The sequence below is a fragment of the Oncorhynchus mykiss genome, chromosome 11, assembly GCF_057628025.1.
Source record: "Oncorhynchus mykiss isolate SJ-2025 chromosome 11, ASM5762802v1, whole genome shotgun sequence".
Classification (NCBI taxonomy): Eukaryota; Metazoa; Chordata; class Actinopteri; order Salmoniformes; family Salmonidae; genus Oncorhynchus; species Oncorhynchus mykiss.
This window is the reverse complement of record NC_143032.1, coordinates 86330561-86351462: the sequence shown is the minus strand read 5'-3', so window position 1 is coordinate 86351462 and position 20902 is coordinate 86330561. Positions and strand designations below refer to the sequence as shown.

General features: G+C 55.8%; 2 protein-coding genes across 8 annotated transcripts in view; one reads left to right on the top strand and one right to left on the bottom strand.

Moving 5' to 3' along the window:
- mccc2 (methylcrotonyl-CoA carboxylase subunit 2) overlaps nucleotides 1-6126 on the bottom strand; it is a 42074-nt gene extending 35948 nt beyond the window's left edge. The window contains exons 1-6 of one of the 2 annotated variants that reach the window (XM_090191283.1): nucleotides 5861-6126; nucleotides 1948-2014; nucleotides 1213-1297; nucleotides 969-1070; nucleotides 472-599; nucleotides 196-308 (exon numbers count right to left, since the gene is read on the bottom strand). In XM_090191283.1, the coding sequence (XP_090047409.1) occupies nucleotides 196-308; nucleotides 472-599; nucleotides 969-1070; nucleotides 1213-1297; nucleotides 1948-2014; nucleotides 5861-5998 (633 nt within the window). In that variant the 5' untranslated portion in view covers nucleotides 5999-6126. The remainder of the gene's footprint in view (nucleotides 1-195; nucleotides 309-471; nucleotides 600-968; nucleotides 1071-1212; nucleotides 1298-1947; nucleotides 2015-5860) is intronic. The other variant, XM_090191284.1, reaches the window with a different exon arrangement.
- Nucleotides 6120-20902, top strand: part of grsf1 (G-rich RNA sequence binding factor 1) — a 47852-nt gene continuing 33069 nt past the window's right edge. For 3 of the 6 annotated variants that reach the window (XR_016484742.1, XR_016484741.1, XM_036936578.2), the window contains exons 1-4: nucleotides 6120-6874; nucleotides 6987-7134; nucleotides 8904-9059; nucleotides 10928-11062. Coding sequence is in view for 2 of the 6 variants with exons in the window: in XM_036936578.2 (XP_036792473.2) it covers nucleotides 6656-6874; nucleotides 6987-7134; nucleotides 8904-9059; nucleotides 10928-11062 (658 nt within the window). In the remaining 4 variants the exon portion in view is untranslated. The remainder of the gene's footprint in view (nucleotides 6875-6986; nucleotides 7135-8903; nucleotides 9060-10927; nucleotides 11063-20902) is intronic. The other 3 variants (XR_016484740.1, XR_016484743.1, XM_090191285.1) reach the window with 1 other exon arrangement.

Sequence of the window (20902 nt, the reverse complement as noted above, 5' to 3'; positions counted from 1 at the left end):
TACCTGTGCTATTCCTTACCTGTGCTATTCCTTACCTGTGCTATTCCTTACCTGTGCTATTCCTTACCTGTGCTATTCATTACCTGTGCTATTCATTACCTGTGCTATTCATTACCTGTGCTATTCCTTACCTGTGCTATTCCTTACCTGTGCTATTCATTACCTGTGCTATTCATTACCTGTGCTATTCATTACCTGTCCTATTCCGTCTGAGGAGAGGCGAGCCTGGTTGAAGAAGATCCGTCCAAAGTGGTCTCTGTCTGGGAAGACCTCGGCCTGTCTGGGGAGGTTGGCTCCTCCGGAGTCCACTGCAGAGGCACACAATCACAAATCAACTCCTATTACTTGACCCCTAGTCCCTGACCCCTAGTCCCTCCTGAGTCCACTATAGGAGACAACCACTGGGAGAGTGTTACATACGTACATCTACCCCCATGCTGCCACCAGTATAGAGAAGGAGAGGGCACTCACCCAGGTAGATACATGGCAGGTGGTTCTGCTGAGCTATCTCCTGGGCTCGGAGATGCTTCTTCACTGTGACTGGGTAGTAGGTGCCTCCTTTCACTGTGGCGTCGTTAGCAACAATAACACACTCCACCCTGGAGGGAATGTGGCAGATGACCAGTCAGAAGAGTAGATAACAATGAAAGGGGCTGCTGGAACAATAAGCACCATCTTCCAGGACCTGTGTCTTCAGTACTCTACAGTGCAATACCCGTGCTCTATCACGCGTCCACGGTACTCTACAGTGTTTACAGTACTAGTGTTTACAGTGCTCTACAGTGTTTACAGTACTAGTGTTTACAGTACTCTACAGTGTTTACAGTACTAGTGTTTACAGTACTCTACAGTGTTAACAGTACTAGTGTTTACAGTGCTCTACAGTGTTTAGTGTCTACAGTAATCGACAGTGTTTACAGTAATCTAGTGTTTACAGTAATCTACAGCGTTTACAGTAATCTACGCACCCTGAGACTCTGCCAATCCCTGTGATGATGCCTCCTGCTGGAACCTCCTCTTTCCCATAGAGCTCATATGCTGCAAACTGGGAGAATTCCAGGAACGGAGACCTGCAGAGAGAAACACCGTAAAGGATAACCTTCGAACACCCTGAACCCTCAGACCAAGAAACGTCAAAACAAAGTGGTTGCGGAGTCTCTACAGAGGATACATCTACAACTAGGTGTTCAGAGAATAGTCCTGTGTGTTTACCCTGGGTCCAGCAGTCTGTCTATGCGTTCTCTGGGGAGGAGCTTCCCTCTGGAGATGTGTAGCTTTCTGGCACGTTCTCCTCCACCTGGTCAACACATTATCAGACAGGTTGGTCAACACATTATCAGACAGGCAGGTCAATAGACAGGCTGGTCAACACATTATCAGACAGGCTGGTCAACACATTATCAGACAGGCAGGTCAATAGACAGGCTGGTCAACACATTATCAGACAGGCTGGTCAACAGACAGGCAGGTCAACAGACAGGCAGGTCAACAGACAGGCTGGTCAACACATTATTAGACAGGCAGGTCGACAGACAGGCTGGTCAACACATTATCAGACAGGCTGGTCAACAGACAGGCTGGTCAACAGACAGGCAGGTCAACAGACAGGCAGGTCAACACATTAACAGACAGGCTGGTCAACAGAGAGGCAGGTCAACAGAGAGGCAGGTCAACAGAGAGGCAGGTCAACAGAGAGGCAGGTCAACAGACAGGCTGGTCAACAGACAGGCTGGTCAACAGACAGGCTGGTCAACACATTATCAGACAGGCTGGTCAACAGACAGGCTGGTCAACAGACAGGCTGGTCAACAGACAGGCTGGTCAACAGACAGGCTGGTCAACAGACAGGCTGGTCAACACATTATCAGACAGGCTGCCAACACCACATTACTAATTCTGTTAACATTCAAAAGAGTTTTCACATGTGAAGGTGCCCACTTAACTTACCCAATTTGATTTTCTCCGATCTGCCTTTCAACTCATCAACAAGGACTTGCATTCGTTCATAGTTTTCCTGAAAAGATAGATATCATGATGTCAAATGCCATAGTGTATTAGTGTAGTATGAGTGGGAGCTTCCGGAGCAGGTTATTAACCAGGCAAGGACTAGCTAGTATCCTAGCTATTCAAAATCTCTCCTAGTCAGGCCATTCCTCTGTTGCAGCTGTCTGGGGTGTTATTAGAGAAGATATGGTTTGGCTTAGCACAGAGAATATACCCAACCTTAACTTGGCAATACTTCCTCAATTCCCAACTTGGAAGACTACTGTCAAGAGAATTTTCAATCCCAATGATGATAACTAAACAATTATTTCAACTTTGACCAATTCCCCGAGGTTTGTAAGACCCTGGGTTTAATAATAATTAGGCAAAGTCTCAGATTCTGCAAAAGGTTCATTCTTTATTCAAAGAGTACTCTGAGGTCAAAAATAAGATCACAGTCAGTTTATAACTCACAAAGACACACCAGTAGAAACTTCACCTCCCTTTGGGTGTGCTCTAGTTTTTCCCTGATTACTAACATAATTTCTCGTTATCTTCAACTCCCCCTTACCTAAGTTGGGGAGGCCTCTTTCCTGTTATTTGGTTTCAGAGTTATCACAAGTCGACAGTTCAGTTGGCCTTGAATGTCTCAACTCTACCCAGCTCATATTCCGAAACAGTAACACAATGGTGTAGTCACACACATTATGGAATTATTACTCTAACACATTTCATACAATTATATGATTTCAGGGTGGAATCGTTTAGTCATTACTTTAACCATATAAATTCCTTTATCAACTACCAATGTCTTTTACATCCATGTTTAGTTGCAGGGGGTTCGAAAAAAAACATTATTAAATTAAATAAGCTTTCTCTTTTTAACCTTTTTAACCTTTTAACCGCCCCTCTCCCCACAGGTTTGATTACTACCTCTGAGGGTTTAGAGCTTGAGGTAGTCACCACATATAGGTACTTGGGAGTATGGCTAGATTGTACACTGTCCTTGTCTCAGCACATATCAAAGCTGCAGGCTAAGGTTAAATCTAGACTTGGTTTCCTTTATTGTAAATCACTCCTCTTTCACATTATCTTCTTGCCCTTTGGGCTGTTGTCTGAGCCAAATAATGTTTGTACCATGTTTTGTGCTACTACCATGTTATGTTCCTACAATGTTGTTGTTGTGTTGTTACCATGCTATGTTGTTGTCTTAGGTCTCTCTTTATGTAGTGTTGTGGTCTCTTGTCGTGATGTGTGTTTTGTCCTATATTTATTTTGTAGTTTTTATCCCAGGCCTCCGTCCCCGCAGGAGGCATTTTGGTAGGCCGTCATTGTAAATAAGAATTTGTTCTTAACTGACTTGCCTATAAAAGGTTAAATACAAAAATAAAAAATGTTTTGCTCCATGAAGTAATCCAACAACGTATACACCACCATCAAGTCTATTTGTCCACCCCAAGGTGCCACCTGTCACCATGCCACCTGTCACCATGACACCTGTCACCATGACACCTGTCACAATGACACCTGTCACCATGACACCTGTCACCATGACACCTGTCACCATGCCACCTATCACCATGCCACCTATCACCATGCCACCTATCACCATGACACCTGTCACCATGCCACCTATCACCATGACACCTGTCACCATGACACCTGACACCATGCCACCTATCACCATGCCACCTATCACCATGACACCTATCACCATGACACCTGTCACCATGACACCTGACACCATGCCACCTATCACCATGCCACCTATCACCATGACACCTGTCACCATGACACCTGTCACCATGACACCTGTCACCATGACACCTGTCACCATGACACCTGTCACCATGACACCTGTCCAGATCAATGTGAGAACATTTGAAATAGACTTAATGGTGGCTTCCACATTGTTGGATTACTTCATGGAGCATAGAAAGTTTTAATTTAATAAGGGAATATTTTCTAAATTCAAAACGAACCACCTGCAACTAGACATGGACATTTAGGGAATTGAAGAAGTATCACCAAGTAGTGGTGTTGTGTTTGATAACCGGAGCTACGAGGTGTGGATCCAATCAGTGTGCCGATCTGTATCGTTTTATCAGAAGCACGTGATCAATGACGTCGAACAAACACTTGGTTTGATATTGGTTTAGTTTACTTATTTACCATGACGGCCTACCCCCATGACGGCCTACCCCCATGACGGCCTACTCCCATGACGGCCTACTCCCATGACGGCCTACCCCGGTTAAACCCGGGCGACGTTGAGCCTAGTTAAATAAAGGTTGAATTCAATTGAAAAATGTAAAAAAATATGAGCATCATGGCAGCTACACCAGGTGGATCCCATCCACACTAAAACTTCCGGTTTTTGGATTTTGCCTTCAAAATAAAAGTCTGCGGTAAAACGCTTTGTATATTATTCTAAATCCATATTTTTCCGCAGCTTTGCCTAGTGGAGAATGTTAAAATGATGTTAAATAATATTTATAGCTACATTGGGGGGGAAATGTATACTGAAAGAGAATTACTACTTTATATAAGATAAAGAATATTATAAGGCGGAGCACATTGAGGAATGGTTGGAGCTTAATGAATGTCAAGAACACAATGGCCTACTGATTGTACGGTTCCTGTTTATTTACTGGTGATATTGTTCTCGGAACAATTTGGAAATGTAACGTCATTCTACTGACAATGTTTGTCTATGGAGATTCCATGGCTGTGTGCTCGATTTTATACACCTGTCAGCAACGGGTGTGGCCGAAATAGCCAAATCCACTCATTTGAAAGGGTGTCCACATAGTTCATACACTATATATAACTAAGTAACTTCATGTTCAAACTCACCTGTTTTGTATTCTAGGGTAGTTCTAGTGAGTAGACTGGAACCTAGTTTTATGGACACCAATTCATTATTTTCAATGTACAGTGCAATATTTATACAATATAGTGTCCAGGCACCCTACTTTAAGCTGTTTGACCACAGTTAAAGGCCACCAACATTCTGTATTATTCAGAGCCCCGTGAAATGACACCATATATCCATTCTACAGACCCTATTGAGTCACTCCCTACATTACTTTTATTGCGTCACCTAGAAACATTTTTGCTCTATAAACCAAGATTATGTATTTTATAAACAGTGATTTGCATTGGGGTCATTTGTTTGACCTTGGAACATGTTTTAAACCCGAACTTGTAATGAAATGCAACTTTAAAACGAATCTCTGTTAATGTTAAATACACTTTTATTCTTCACATTATTATTATTTTGAGTAGATACACGTTATTGACACTTTTGTACTATTACCTGGGGGACTTTTAATTTGAAATATTTCCGAAATTCCATGACCCGGAAGTACTTTTTTAAAGCGTTGCTGAGGAGACGCTGTCTGACCAAAAGCATTTGCCCTTCTCAATGGCTGGTCAACGTTAGCAAGCAAGCTAGCTAGCCAACCCTGGTTAATTACAGTACATGTTAGCAAGCTAGCTAGCCCTGGTTAATTACAGTACATGTTAGCAAGCTAGCTAGCCCTGGTTAATTACAGTACATGTTAGCAAGCTAGCTAGCCCTGGTTAATTACAGTACATGTGAGCTAGCTGGTGGTACAGGGGGTTGAAACGCATAATGTAAGCAAATGACAATAAGCCAGCTAATTTAGCTGGAGAGCATTACTACACTTATTGAGAGTAAGTCAGTTCCAAGGGCAGTCCGAGCTAGCAGCGTCTCACCGTGATACCCTTTCCCCTCCACCACCTTCCCCTCCTCCACCACCACCTTCCCCTCCACCACCTTCCCCTACTCAACCTCCTCCTCCACCACTCCACCACCTTCACCTCCTCCACCACCTTCTCCAACACCACCTACCGCAAACTCCGCGGACTGTGTGTCAGGCTGTGTACCGACGGCTGCGACTCTGTCACCGTGGTAAAGTCGTGTTGTTGCTACTGGCAATCCTCTGCAACGGAGCAAGGTCAGCCATGGCCTGAAAGTCTGAAGAAGCATGTTTTTGACAGCTAACTAACTAACCACCCTAGTTAGCAAACCTGCAGCGATATTTGTTGTTGTTCGACCCACAAGCATTGATCAACCAAAGTATGTTAATGTGTCGCCGCCTACTGGACGGGAGTGGGAAAATACATCTAAACACGGGGGAAAATGTAACAAAACCACTAACAAATTCATTGACCAAAACAAATAACATTTCAATCCTTGCCAATTTAATTTGTATGTATTCTTATTCTTCTCCCTGACATATTTCTTATTTTTCCTGTTGTGTTTTGAGGAGGACGTACATGAACCAGGGACAGTCCCGTATTTTGACCCACTAGGTTTCGTCTGAGCTTCACTAGAACATGTCGTGAGTCCTCCAAACCATCAGACGGCGATATTTCTATATTCCACAACGCTGCTGGATAAATCCTCCTTTTGTTGACTATAATTCACTTTGACCTTTTTGACGAACTACTGTCCTTGGGCAACGTGAGTTTTCTTGCTGTAAAGAGGAGCCTACGTATGCGGCACCTTTCAATGTATTTAAGTGTTTGCAAGGCTCAATAAATAACTACGGTAAAAGTGTTTTTCCGTGGGGTTTTGTTCATCTGTCAAACCGGTTCGTCATATTGAAAAATCGTAGCATTGCGCAGTAACAGGTTTGATAAGATGTCTGGGAACTGTAGGCCCTTGCTGTTAGCGTTAAGTCGCTCTGTGGTGGGGAGACAGGTCTCCAGGAGCGTTTTGTCGCAGAGTAGTGCCGCAGGGACCAGAACAGTAGCGGAGAGATGTGGCCGTCCGCGGTTCCATCACCATTGGACCGCCGCACTGAAACCCCGGTATCACAGCCTCTCCGCAGTGCAATCCCAACTCGGGCTACACTCTGAGGTTAGTGTCCGTGTGCCGCTACTCTTTGTATGAAAAGGTATCCTGCTGTCAACATTTTATAACGGTAGAAATCTAGATATGAATGTTATAACTTAACGGTATGGTGTATTAGTCAGGAGCCCCCTTCAAAGATGATGACTACCCACCTCTACCAGACTACAACTCTGACCCAGGACCGGAGAAGAAGGAGGTGTTTATCATCAGAGCGAAAGGACTTCCATGGTCCTGTACCACAGACGATCTCATTCAGTTCTTCTCTGGTAAGCCCTCCATACACCTCTGTTAAGAACATGCTGATAAACCTCCAGGGTCCAGTTTCCCAGACACAGATTAAACCAGTCCTAGACAGAACTGCCATTTCAATGGAGATGTTTTTTCTCCAGGACAAGGCTTAATTGTATTTTATTTATTCCTGTTTCCCCCACCGTCCTCCTGACTGTCACCCCCCACCGTCCTGACTGTTATCCCCCACCGTCCTCCTGACTGTTATCCCCCACCGTCCTCCTGACTGTTATCCCCCACCGTCCTCCTGACTGTTATCCCCCACCGTCCTCCTGACTGTTATCCCCCACCGTCCTCCTGACTGTTATCCCCCACCCTCCTCCTGACTGTTATCCCCCACCGTCCTCCTGACTGTTATCCCCCACCGTCCTCCTGACTGTTATCCCCCACCGTCCTCCTGACTGTTATCCCCCACCGTCCTCCTGACTGTTATCCCCCACCGTCCTCCTGACTGTTATCCCCCACCGTCCTCCTGACTGTTATCCCCCACCGTCCTCCTGACTGTTATCCCCCACCGTCCTCCTGACTGTTATCCCCCACCGTCCTCCTGACTGTTATCCCCCACCGTCCTCCTGACTGTTATCCCCCACCGTCCTCCTGACTGTTATCCCCCACCGTCCTCCTGACTGTTATCCCCCACCGTCCTCCTGACTGTTATCCCCCACCGTCCTCCTGACTGTTATCCCCCACCGTCCTCCTGACTGTTATCCCCCACCGTCCTCCTGACTGTTATACCCCACCGTCCTCCTGACTGTTATCCCCCACCGTCCTCCTGACTGTTATCCCCCACCGTCCTCCTGACTGTTATCCCCCACCGTCCTCCTGACTGTTATCCCCCACCGTCCTCCTGACTGTTATCCCCCACCGTCCTCCTGACTGTTATCCCCCACCGTCCTCCTGACTGTTATCCCCCACCGTCCTCCTGACTGTTATCCCCCACCGTCCTCCTGACTGTTATCCCCCACCGTCCTCCTGACTGTTATCCCCCACCGTCCTCCTGACTGTTATCCCCCACCGTCCTCCTGACTGTTATCCCCCACCCTCCTCCTGACTGTTATCCCCCACCGTCCTCCTGACTGTTATCCCCCACCGTCCTCCTGACTGTTATCCCCCACCGTCCTCCTGACTGTTATCCCCCACCGTCCTCCTGACTGTTATCCCCCACCGTCCTCCTGACTGTTATCCCCCACCGTCCTCCTGACTGTTATCCCCCACCGTCCTCCTGACTGTTATCCCCCACCGTCCTCCTGACTGTTATCCCCCACCGTCCTCCTGACTGTTATCCCCCACCGTCCTCCTGACTGTTATCCCCCACCGTCCTCCTGACTGTTATCCCCCACCCTCCTCCTGACTGTTATCCCCCACCCTCCTCCTGACTGTTATCCCCCACCGTCCTCCTGACTGTTATCCCCCACCGTCCTCCTGACTGTTATCCCCCACCGTCCTCCTGACTGTTATCCCCCACCGTCCTCCTGACTGTTATCCCCCACCGTCCTCCTGACTGTTATCCCCCACCGTCCTCCTGACTGTTATCCCCCACCGTCCTCCTGACTGTTATCCCCCACCGTCCTCCTGACTGTTATCCCCCACCGTCCTCCTGACTGTTATCCCCCACCGTCCTCCTGACTGTTATCCCCCACCGTCCTCCTGACTGTTATCCCCCACCGTCCTCCTGACTGTTATCCCCTGTTAGAAACACTGAGATGTTGGTTTAATAGGTAGGTGTACTCTACTTCTCACTGCCCAGAGTGCCGTGTGCGTGACGGTGTGAAGGGGATCCACCTGACGGTGAACCGGGATGGGAAGCCCAACGGCCAGGCCTTTATAGAGCTGGAGCATGAAGAGGACGTCAGCAAGGCCCTGGAGAAACACAGACAGTACCTCGGACCACGCTATATAGAAGGTACTACAGACAGACAGTACCAGGCTATATAGAAGGTACTACAGACAGACAGTACCTGGGACCAGGCTATATAGAAGGTACTACAGACAGACAGTAACAGGCTATATAGAAGGTACTACAGACAGACAGTACCTGGGACCAGGCTATATAGAAGGTACTACAGACAGACAGTACCTGGGACCACGCTATATAGAAGGTACTACAGACAGACAGTACCAGGCTATATAGAAGGTACTACAGACAGACAGAACCAGGCTATATAGAAGGTACTACAGACAGACAGTACCTGGGACCAGGCTATATAGAAGGTACTACAGACAGACATACAGTACCAGACTATGTAGAAGGTACTACAGACAGACAGTACCTGGGACCAGGCTATATAGAAGGTACTACAGACAGACAGTACCTGGGACCAGGCTATATAGAAGGTACTACAGACAGACACAGTACCAGGCTATATAGAAGGTACTACAGACAGACAGACAGTACCAGGCTATATAGAAGGTACTACAGACAGACAGTACCTGGGACCAGGCTATATAGAAGGTACTACAGACAGACAGACAGTACCAGACTATGTAGAAGGTACTACAGACAGACAGTACCTGGGACCAGGCTATATAGAAGGTACTACAGACAGACAGTACCTGGGACCAGGCTATATACAAGGTACTACAGACAGACACAGTACCAGGCTATATAGAAGGTACTACAGACAGACAGACAGTACCAGGCTATATAGAAGGTACTACAGACAGACAGTACCTGGGACCAGGCTATATAGAAGGTACTACAGACAGACAGACAGTACCAGACTATGTAGAAGGTACTACAGACAGACAGTACCTGGGACCAGGCTATATAGAAGGTACTACAGACAGACAGTACCTGGGACCAGGCTATATAGAAGGTACTACAGACAGACACAGTACCAGGCTATATAGAAGGTACTACAGACAGACAGACAGTACCAGGCTATATAGAAGGTACTACAGACAGACAGTACCTGGGACCAGGCTATATAGAAGGTACTACAGACAGACAGACAGTACCAGACTATGTAGAAGGTACTACAGACAGACAGTACCTGGGACCAGGCTATATAGAAGGTACTACAGACAGACAGTACCTGGGACCAGGCTATATAGAAGGTACTACAGACAGACACAGTACCAGGCTATATAGAAGGTACTACAGACAGACAGACAGTACCAGGCTATATAGAAGGTACTACAGACAGACAGTACCTGGGACCAGGCTATATAGAAGGTACTACAGACAGACAGACAGTACCAGACTATGTAGAAGGTACTACAGACAGACAGTACCTGGGACCAGGCTATATAGAAGGTACTACAGACAGACAGTACCTGGGACCAGGCTATATACAAGGTACTACAGACAGACAGACAGTACCAGACTATGTAGAAGGTACTACAGACAGACAGTACCTGGGACCAGGCTATATAGAAGGTACTACAGACAGACAGTACCTGGGACCAGGCTATATAGAAGGTACTACAGACAGACAGACAGTACCAGACTATGTAGAAGGTACTACAGACAGACAGTACTTGGGACCATGCAATATAGAACATAGATGACCCCCCCCAAACACCTGCATTGTGCCCTTGATCGAGGCTCCAAACATACCCTTAAACTGCTCCAGGTGCACCACACTGTGTCTCTCTCTTCTCCAACTCTCCACTCTGTGTCTCTCTTTTCTCCAACTCTCCACTCTGTGTCTCTCTCTTCTTCAACTCTCCACTCTGTGTCCCCTCTCTTCTCCAACCTATTGAGTATATACATTTGTGGACATTGGACAATAAAGTATTATTTTTCTTCTCCTCAACAACCTCCTCCAGTGTTTGAGGTGACCAACAGTGATGCGGAGGCCATCTTGAAGAAGTCAGTTCAGCTCCCAGCCAGAGACGGAGTGGTACGGATCAGAGGTCTACCCTACAGCTGCACCGAGACTGACGTCATGCTCTTCTTCTCTGGTAGGACCATTAACGGGCCTCATTTACCACCCTCTGCCCCAACGGGCCCCGATTACCACCCTCTGCCCCAACGGGCCCCTGAACAGGCCCCGTTTACCACCCTCTGCCTCAACGGGCCTCGTTTACCACCCTCTGCCTCAACAGGCCTTGTTTACCACCCTCTGCCTCAACAGGCCTTGTTTACCACCCTCTGCCTCAACAGGCCTTGTTTACCACCCTCTGCCTCAACGGGCCCCGTTTACCACCCTCTGCCTCAACGGGCCCCGTTTACCACCCTCTGCCTCAACGGGCCCTGTTTACCACCCTCTGCCCCAACAGGCCCCGTTTACTACCCTCTGCCCCAACGGGCCCCGTTTACCACCCTCTGCCTCAACGGGCCCGTTTACCACCCTCTGCCTCAACGGGCCCCTGAACAGGCCCCGTTTACCACCCTCTACCTCAACGGGCCCCGTTTACCACCCTCTGCCTCAACGGGCCTCGTTTACCACCCTCTGCCTCAACGGGCCCCGTTTACCACCCTCTGCCTCAACAGGCCTCGTTTACCACCCTCTTTCTCAATGGGCCCTGTTTACCACCCTCTGCCTCAACGGGCCCCTGAACAGGCCCCGTTTACCACCCTCTGCCCCAACGGGCCCCTGAACAGGCCCCGTTTACCACCCTCTGCCTCAACGGGCCCCTGAACAGGCCCCGTTTACCACCCTCTGCCCCAACAGGCCCCGTTTACCACCCTCTGCCCCAACGGGCCCCGTTTACCACCCTCTGGCCCAACAGTCCCCTTTTACCACCCTCTGCCCCAACGGGCCCCTGAACAGGCCCCGTTTACCACCCTCTGCCTCAACGGGCCCCTGAACAGGCCCCGTTTACCACCCTCTGCCCCAACGGGCCCCGTTTACCAACCTCTGCCCCAACGGGCCCCGTTTACCACCCTCTACCCCAACAGGCCCCGTTTACCACCCTCTGCCCCAACGGGCCCGTTTACGACCCTCTGCCCCAACGGGCCCCGTTTACCACCCTCCTCCCCAACGGGCCCCGTTTACCACCCTCCTCCCCAACGGGCCCCGTTTACCACCCTCTGCCCCAACGGGCCCCGTTTACCACCCTCTGCCCCAACGGGCCCCGTTTACCAGCCTCTGCCCCAACGAGCCCCGTTTACCACCCTCTGCCCCAACGGGCCCCGTTGACCACCCTCTGCCCCAACGGGCCCCGTTGACCACCCTCTGCCCCAACGGGCCCGTTTACCACCCTCTGCCCCAACGGGCCCCTGAACAGGCCCCGTTTACTACCCTCTGCCTCAACGGGCCCCTTAACAGGCCCTGTTTACCACCCTCTGCCCCAACAGGCCCTGTTTACCACCCTCTGCCCCAACAGGCCCCGTTTACCACCCTCTGTCCCAACAGGCCCCGTTTACCACCCTCTGCCTCAACGGGCCCCTGAACAGGCCCCGTTTACCACCCTCTACCTCAATGGGCTCTGTTTACCACCCTCTGCCCCAACGGGCCCCGTTTACCACCCTCTGCCTCAACGGCCCCTTTTACCACCCTCTGCCTCAACGGGCCCCTGAACAGGCCCCGTTTACCACCCTCTGCCCCAACGGGCCCCGTTTACCACCCTCTGCCCCAACGGGCCCCTTTACCACCCTCTGCCTGAACAGGCCCCGTTTACCACCCTCTGCCCCAACGGGCCCCTGAACAGGCCCCGTTTACCACCCTCTGCCCCAACGGGCCCCGTTTACCACCCTCTGCCTCAACGGGCCCTGTTTACCACCCTCTGCCTCAACGGGCCCGTTTACCACCCTCTGCCCCAACGGGCCCCTGAACAGGCCCCGTTTACCACCCTCTGCCCCAACAGTCCCCGTTTACCACCCTCTGCCCCAACGGGCCCCTGAACAGGCCCCGTTTACCACCCTCTGCCTCAACGGGCCCCGTTTACCACCCTCTGCCTCAACGGGCCCCGTTTACCACCCTCTGCCTCAACGGGCCCGTTTACCACCCTCTGCCCCAACGGGCCCCTGAACAGGCCCCGTTTACCACCCTCTGCCTCAACGGGCCCCTGAACAGGCCCCGTTTACCACCCTCTGCCTCAACGGGCCCCTGAACAGGCCCCGTTTACCACCCTCTGCCCCAACGGGCCCCGTTTACCACCCTCTGCCCCAACAGGCCCCTTTTACCACCCTCTGCCCCAACAGGCCCCGTTTACTACCCTCTGCCCCAACGGGCCCCGTTTACCACCCTCTGCCTCAACGGGCCCGTTTACCACCCTCTGCCCCAACGGGCCCCTGAACAGGCCCCGTTTAACCACCCTCTGCCTCAACGGGCCCCTGAACAGGCCCCGTTTACCACCCTTTCCCTTAACGGGCCCCTTTTACCACCCTCTGCCTCAACGGGCCCCTGAACAGGCCCCGTTTACCACCCTCTGCCTCAACGGGCCCCGTTGACCACCCTCTGCCCCAACGGGCCCCGTTGACCACCCTCTGCCCCAACGGGCCCCGTTGACCACCCTCTGCCCCAACGGGCCCCTGAACAGGCCCCGTTTACCACCCTCTGCCCCAACGGGCCCCGTTTACCACCCTCTGCCTCAACGGGCCCCGTTTACCACCCTCTGCCTCAACGGGCCCGTTTACCACCCTCTGCCCCAACGGGCCCCTGAACAGGCCCTGTTTACCACCCTCTGCCCCAACAGGCCCCGTTTACCACCCTCTGCCCCAACGGGCCCCGTTTACCACCCTCTGCCTCAACGGGCCCCTGAACAGGCCCTGTTTACCACCCTCTGCCTCAACGGGCCCCGTTTACCACCCTCTGCCTCAACGGGCCCGTTTACCACCCTCTGCCCCAACGGGCCCCTGAACAGGCCCCGTTTACCACCCTCTGCCTCAACGGGCCCCTGAACAGGCCCCATTTACCACCCTCTGCCTCAACGGGCCCCTGAACAGGCCCCGTTTACCACCCTCTGCCCCAACAGGCCCCGTTTACCACCCTCTGCCCCAACGGGCCCCATTTACCACCCTCTGCCCCAACAGGCCCCTTTTACCACCCTCTGCCCCAACAGGCCCCGTTTACTATCCTCTGCCCCAACGGGCCCCATTTACCACCCTCTGCCTCAACGGGCCCGTTTACCACCCTCTGCCCCAACGGGCCCCTGAACAGGCCCCGTTTAACCACCCTCTGCCTCAACGGGCCCCTGAACAGGCCCCGTTTAACACCCTCTGCCCCAACAGGCCCCGTTTACTACCCTCTGCCCCAACGGGCCCCGTTTACCACCCTCTGCCTCAACGGGCCCCTGAACAGGCCCCGTTTACCACCCTCTCCCTCAACGGGCCCCGTTTACCACCCTCTGCCTCAACTGGCCCGTTTACCACCCTCTGCCTCAACGGGCCCCTGAACAGGCCACGTTTACCACCCTCTGCCCCAACGGGCCCCTTTTACCACCCTCTGCCTGAACAGGCCCCGTTTACCACCCTCTGCCCCAACGGGCCCCTGAACAGGCCCCGTTTACCACCCTCTGCCTCAACGGGCCCCGTTTACCACCCTCTGCCTCAACAGGCCCCGTTTACTACCCTCTGCCCCAACGGGCCCCGTTGACCACCCTCTGCCCCAACGGGCCCCGTTGACCACCCTCTGCCCCAACGGGCCCCGTTGACCACCCTCTGCCCCAACGGGCCCCGTTGACCACCCTCTGCCCCAACGGGCCCGTTTACCACCCTCTGCCCCAACGGGCCCCTGAACAGGCCCCGTTTACTACCCTCTGCCTCAACGGGCCCCTTAACAGGCCCTGTTTACCACCCTCTGCCCCAACAGGCCCCGTTTACCACCCTCTGCCCCAACGGGCCCCGTTTACCACCCTCTGCCTCAACGGGCCCCGTTTACCACCCTCTGCCTCAACGGGCCCGTTTACCACCCTCTGCCCCAACGGGCCCCTGAACAGGCCCCGTTTACCACCCTCTGCCCCAACGGGCCCCGTTTACCACCCTCTGCCTCAACGGGCCCCTGAACAGGCCCCGTTTACCACCCTCTGCCTCAACGGGCCCGTTTACCACCCTCTGCCCCGTTTACCACCCTCTGCCTCAACGGGCCCGTTTACCACCCTCTGCCCAAACGGGCCCCTGAACAGGCCCCGTTTACCACCCTCTGCCTCAACGGGCCCCTGAACAGGCCCCGTTTACCACCCTCTGCCTCAACGGGCCCCTGAACAGGCCCCGTTTACCACCCTCTGCCCCAACAGGCCCCGCTTACCACCCTCTGCCCCAACGGGCCCGTTTACCACCCTCTGCCTCAACGGGCCCCTGAACAGGCCCCGTTTACCACCCTCTACCTCAACGGGCCCCGTTTACCACCCTCTGCCTCAACGGACCCCGTTGACCACCCTCTGCCTCAACGGGCCCTGTTTACCACCCTCTGCCTCAACGGGCCCGTTTACCACCCTCTGCCTCAACGGGCCCCTGAACAGGCCCCGTTTACCACCCTCTGCCTCAACGGGCCCGTTTACCACCCTCTGCCTCAACGGGCCCCTGAACAGGCCCCGTTTACCACCCTCTACCTCAACGGGCCCCGTTTACCACCCTCTGCCTCAACGGACCCCGTTGACCACCCTCTGCCTCAACGGGCCCTGTTTACCACCCTCTGCCTCAACGGGCCCGTTTACCACCCTCTGCCTCAACGGGCCCCTGAACAGGCCCCGTTTACCACCCTCTGCCTCAACGGGCCCCGTTTACCACCCTCTGCCTCAACGGGCCCCGTTTACCACCCTCTGCCTCAACGGGCCCGTTTACCACCCTCTGCCCCAACGGGCCCCTGAACAGGCCCCGTTTACCACCCTCTGCCTCAACGGGCCCCTGAACAGGCCCCGTTTACCACCCTCTGCCTCAACGGGCCCCTGAACAGGCCCCGTTTACCACCCTCTGCCCCAACAGGCCCTGTTTACCACCCTCTGCCCCAACGGGCCCGTTTACCACCCTCTGCCTCAACGGGCCCCTGAACAGGCCCCGTTTACCACCCTCTACCTCAACGGGCCCCGTTTATCACCCTCTGCCTCAACGGGCCCCGTTGACCACCCTCTGCCTCAACGGGCCCTGTTTACCACCCTCTGCCTCAACGGGCCCGTTTACCACCCTCTGCCCCAACGGGCCCCTGAACAGGCCCCGTTTACCACCCTCTGCCCCAACGGGCCCCGTTTACCACCCTCTGCCTCAACAGGCCCCGTTGACCACCCTCTGCCCCAACGGGCCCCGTTGACCACCCTCTGCCCCAATGGGCCCCGTTGACCACCCTCTGCCCCAACGGGCCCCGTTGACCATCCTCTGCCCCAACGGGCCCCTGAACAGGCCCCGTTTACCACCCTCTGCCTCAACGGGCCCCTGAACAGGCCCCGTTTACCACCCTCTGCCTCAACGGGCCCCTGAACAGGCCCCGTTTACCACCCTCTGCCTCAACGGGCCCCTGAACAGGCCCCGTTTACCACCCTCTGCCCCAACAGGCCCCGTTTACCACCCTCTGCCCCAACGGGCCCGTTTACCACCCTCTGCCCCAACGGGCCCCGTTGACCATCCTCTGCCCCAACGGGCCCCGTTGACCACCCTCTGCCCCAACGGGCCCCGTTGACCACCCTCTGCCCCAACGGGCCCCGTTGACCACCCTCTGCCCCAACGGGCCCCGTTGACCACCCTCTGCCCCAACGGGCCCCGTTGACCACCCTCTGCCCCAACGGGCCCCGTTGACCACCCTCTGCCCCAACGGGCCCGTTTACCACCCTCTGCCCCAACGGGCCCCTGAACAGGCCCCGTTCACTACCCTCTGCCTCAACGGGCCCCTTAACAGGCCCTGTTTACCACCCTCTGCCCCAACAGGCCCCGTTTACCACCCTCTGCCCCAACGGGCCCCGTTTACCACCCTCTGTCCCAACAGGCCCCGTTTACCACCCTCTGCCTCAACGGGCCCCTGAACAGGCCCCGTTTACCACCCTCTACCTCAATGTGCTCCGTTTACCACCCTCTGCCCCAACGGGCCCCGTTTACCACCCTCTGCCTCAACGGTCCCTTTTACCACCCTCTGCCTCAACGGGCCCCTTTACCACCCTCTGCCTCAACAGGCCCCGTTTACTACCCTCTGCCCCAACGGGCCCCGTTGACCACCCTCTGCCCCAACGGGCCCCGTTGACCACCCTCTGCCCCAACGGGCCCCGTTGACCACCCTCTGCCCCAACGGGCCCCGTTGACCACCCTCTGCCCCAACGGGCCCCGTTGACCACCCTCTGCCCCAACGGGCCCCGTTTACCACCCTCTGCCCCAACGGGCCCCTGAACAGGCCCCGTTTACTACCCTCTGCCTCAACGGGCCCCTTAACAGGCCCTGTTTACCACCCTCTGCCCCAACAGGCCCCGTTTACCACCCTCTGCCCCAATGGGCCCCGTTTACCACCCTCTGCCCCAACGGGCCCCGTTGACCACCCTCTGCCTCAACGGGCCCCTGAACAGGCCCCGTTTACCACCCTCTACCTCAACGGGCCCTGTTTACCACCCTCTGCCTCAACGGGCCTCGTTTACCACCCTCTGCCCCAACGGGCCCCGTTGACCACCCTCTGCCCCAACGGGCCCCGTTGACCACCCTCTGCCCCAACGGGCCCCGTTGACCACCCTCTGCCCCAACGGGCCCCGTTGACCACCCTCTGCCCCAACGGGCCCCGTTGACCACCCTCTGCCCCAACGGGCCCCGTTGACCACCCTCTGCCCCAACGGGCCCGTTTACCACCCTCTGCCTCAACGGGCCCCTTAACAGGCCCTGTTTACCACCCTCTGCCCCAACAGGCCCCGTTTACCACCCTCTGCCCCAACGGGCCCCGTTTACCACCCTCTGCCTCAACGGGCCCCTGAACAGGCCCCGTTTACCACCCTCTCCCTCAACGGGCCCCGTTTACCACCCTCTGCCTCAACGGGCCCCTGAACAGGCCCCGTTTACCACCCTCTGCCTCAACGGGCCCCTGAACAGGCCCCGTTTACCACCCTCTGCCCCAACAGGCCCCGTTTACCACCCTCTGCCCCAACGTGCCCCGTTTACCACCCTCTGCCCCAACAGGCCCCTTTTACCACCCTCTGCCCCAACAGGCCCCGTTTACTACCCTCTGCCCCAACGGGCCCCGTTTACCACCCTCTGCCTCAACGGGCCCGTTTACCACCCTCTGCCCCAACGGGCCCCTGAACAGGCCCCGTTTAACCACCCTCTGCCTCAACGGGCCCCTGAACAGGCCCCGTTTAACACCCTCTGCCCCAACAGGCCCCGTTTACTACCCTCTGCCCCAACGGGCCCCGTTTACCACCCTCTGCCTCAACGGGCCCCTGAACAGGCCCCGTTTACCACCCTCTCCCTCAACGGGCCCCGTTTACCACCCTCTGCCTCAACGGGCCCGTTTACCACCCTCTGCCTCAACGGGCCCCTGAACAGGCCACGTTTACCACCCTCTGCCCCAACGGGCCCCTTTTACCACCCTCTGCCTGAACAGGCCCCGTTTACCACCCTCTGCCCCAACGGGCCCCTGAACAGGCCCCGTTTACCACCCTCTGCCTCAACGGGCCCCGTTTACCACCCTCTGCCTCAACAGGCCCCGTTTACTACCCTCTGCCCCAACGGGCCCCGTTGACCACCCTCTGCCCCAACGGGCCCCGTTGACCACCCTCTGCCCCAACGGGCCCCGTTGACCACCCTCTGCCCCAACGGGCCCCGTTGACCACCCTCTGCCCCAACGGGCCCGTTTACCACCCTCTGCCCCAACGGGCCCCTGAACAGGCCCCGTTTACTACCCTCTGCCTCAACGGGCCCCTTAACAGGCCCTGTTTACCACCCTCTGCCCCAACAGGCCCCGTTTACCACCCTCTGCCCCAACGGGCCCCGTTTACCACCCTCTGCCTCAACGGGCCCCGTTTACCACCCTCTGCCTCAACGGGCCCGTTTACCACCCTCTGCCCCAACGGGCCCCTGAACAGGCCCCGTTTACCACCCTCTGCCCCAACGGGCCCCGTTTACCACCCTCTGCCTCAACGGGCCCCTGAACAGGCCCCGTTTACCACCCTCTGCCTCAACGGGCCCGTTTACCACCCTCTGCCCCGTTTACCACCCTCTGCCTCAACGGGCCCGTTTACCACCCTCTGCCCCAACGGGCCCCTGAACAGGCCCCGTTTACCACCCTCTGCCCCAACGGGCCCCGTTTACCACCCTCTGCCTCAACGGGCCCGTTTACCACCCTCTGCCCCAACGGGCCCCTGAACAGGCCCCGTTTACCACCCTCTGCCTCAACGGGCCCCTGAACAGGCCCCGTTTACCACCCTCTGCCTCAACGGGCCCCTGAACAGGCCCCGTTGACCACCCTCTGCCCCAACGGGCCCGTTTACCACCCTCTGCCCCAACGGGCCCCGTTTACCACCCTCTGCCTCAACGGGCCCCGTTTACCACCCTCTGCCTCAACGGGCCCCGTTTACCACCCTCTGCCTCAACGGGCCCGTTTACCACCCTCTGCCCCAACGGGCCCCTGAACAGGCCCCGTTTACCACCCTCTGCCCCAACGGGCCCCGTTTACCACCCTCTGCCTCAACGGGCCCCTGAACAGGCCCCGTTTACCACCCTCTGCCTCAACGGGCCCGTTTACCACCCTCTGCCCCGTTTACCACCCTCTGCCTCAACGGGCCCGTTTACCCCGTTTACCACCCTCTGCCTCAACGGGCCCCTGAACAGGCCCCGTTGACCACCCTCTGCCCCAACGGTCCCGTTTACCACCCTCTGCCCCAACGGGCCCCTGAACAGGCCCCGTTTACTACCCTCTGCCTCAACGGGCCCCTTAACAGGCCCTGTTTACCACCCTCTGCCCCAACAGGCCCCGTTTACCACCCTCTGCCCCAACGGGCCCCGTTTACCACCCTCTGCCTCAACGGGCCCCGTTTACCACCCTCTGCCTCAACGGGCCCGTTTACCACCCTCTGCCCCAACGGGCCCCTGAACAGGCCCCGTTTACCACCCTCTGCCCCAACGGGCCCCGTTTACCACCCTCTGCCTCAACGGGCCCCTGAACAGGCCCCGTTTACCACCCTCTGCCTCAACGGGCCCGTTTACCACCCTCTGCCCCGTTTACCACCCTCTGCCTCAACGGGCCCGTTTACCACCCTCTGCCCCAACGGGCCCCTGAACAGGCCCCGTTTACCACCCTCTGCCTCAACGGGCCCCTGAACAGGCCCCGTTTACCACCCTCTGCCTCAACGGGCCCCTGAACAGGCCCCGTTTACCACCCTCTGCCCCAACAGGCCCCGTTTACCACCCTCTGCCCCAACGGGCCCGTTTACCACCCTCTGCCTCAACGGGCCCCTGAACAGGCCCCGTTTACCACCCTCTACCTCAACGGGCCCCGTTTACCACCCTCTGCCTCAACGGGCCCCGTTGACCACCCTCTGCCTCAACGGGCCCTGTTTACCACCCTCTGCCTCAACGGGCCCGTTTACCACCCTCTGCCCCAACGGGCCCCTGAACAGGCCCCGTTTACCACCCTCTGCCCCAACAGGCCCCGTTTACCACCCTCTGCCCCAACGGGCCCCGTTTACCACCCTCTGCCTCAACGGGCCCTGTTTACCACCCTCTGCCTCAACGGGCCCGTTTACCACCCTCTGCCCCAACGGGCCCCTGAACAGGCCCCGTTTACCACCCTCTGCCCCAACGGGCCCCGTTTACCACCCTCTGCCTCAACGGGCCCGTTTACCACCCTCTGCCCCAACGGGCCCCTGAACAGGCCCCGTTTACCACCCTCTGCCTCAACGGGCCCCTGAACAGGCCCCGTTTACCACCCTCTGCCTCAACGGGCCCCTGAACAGGCC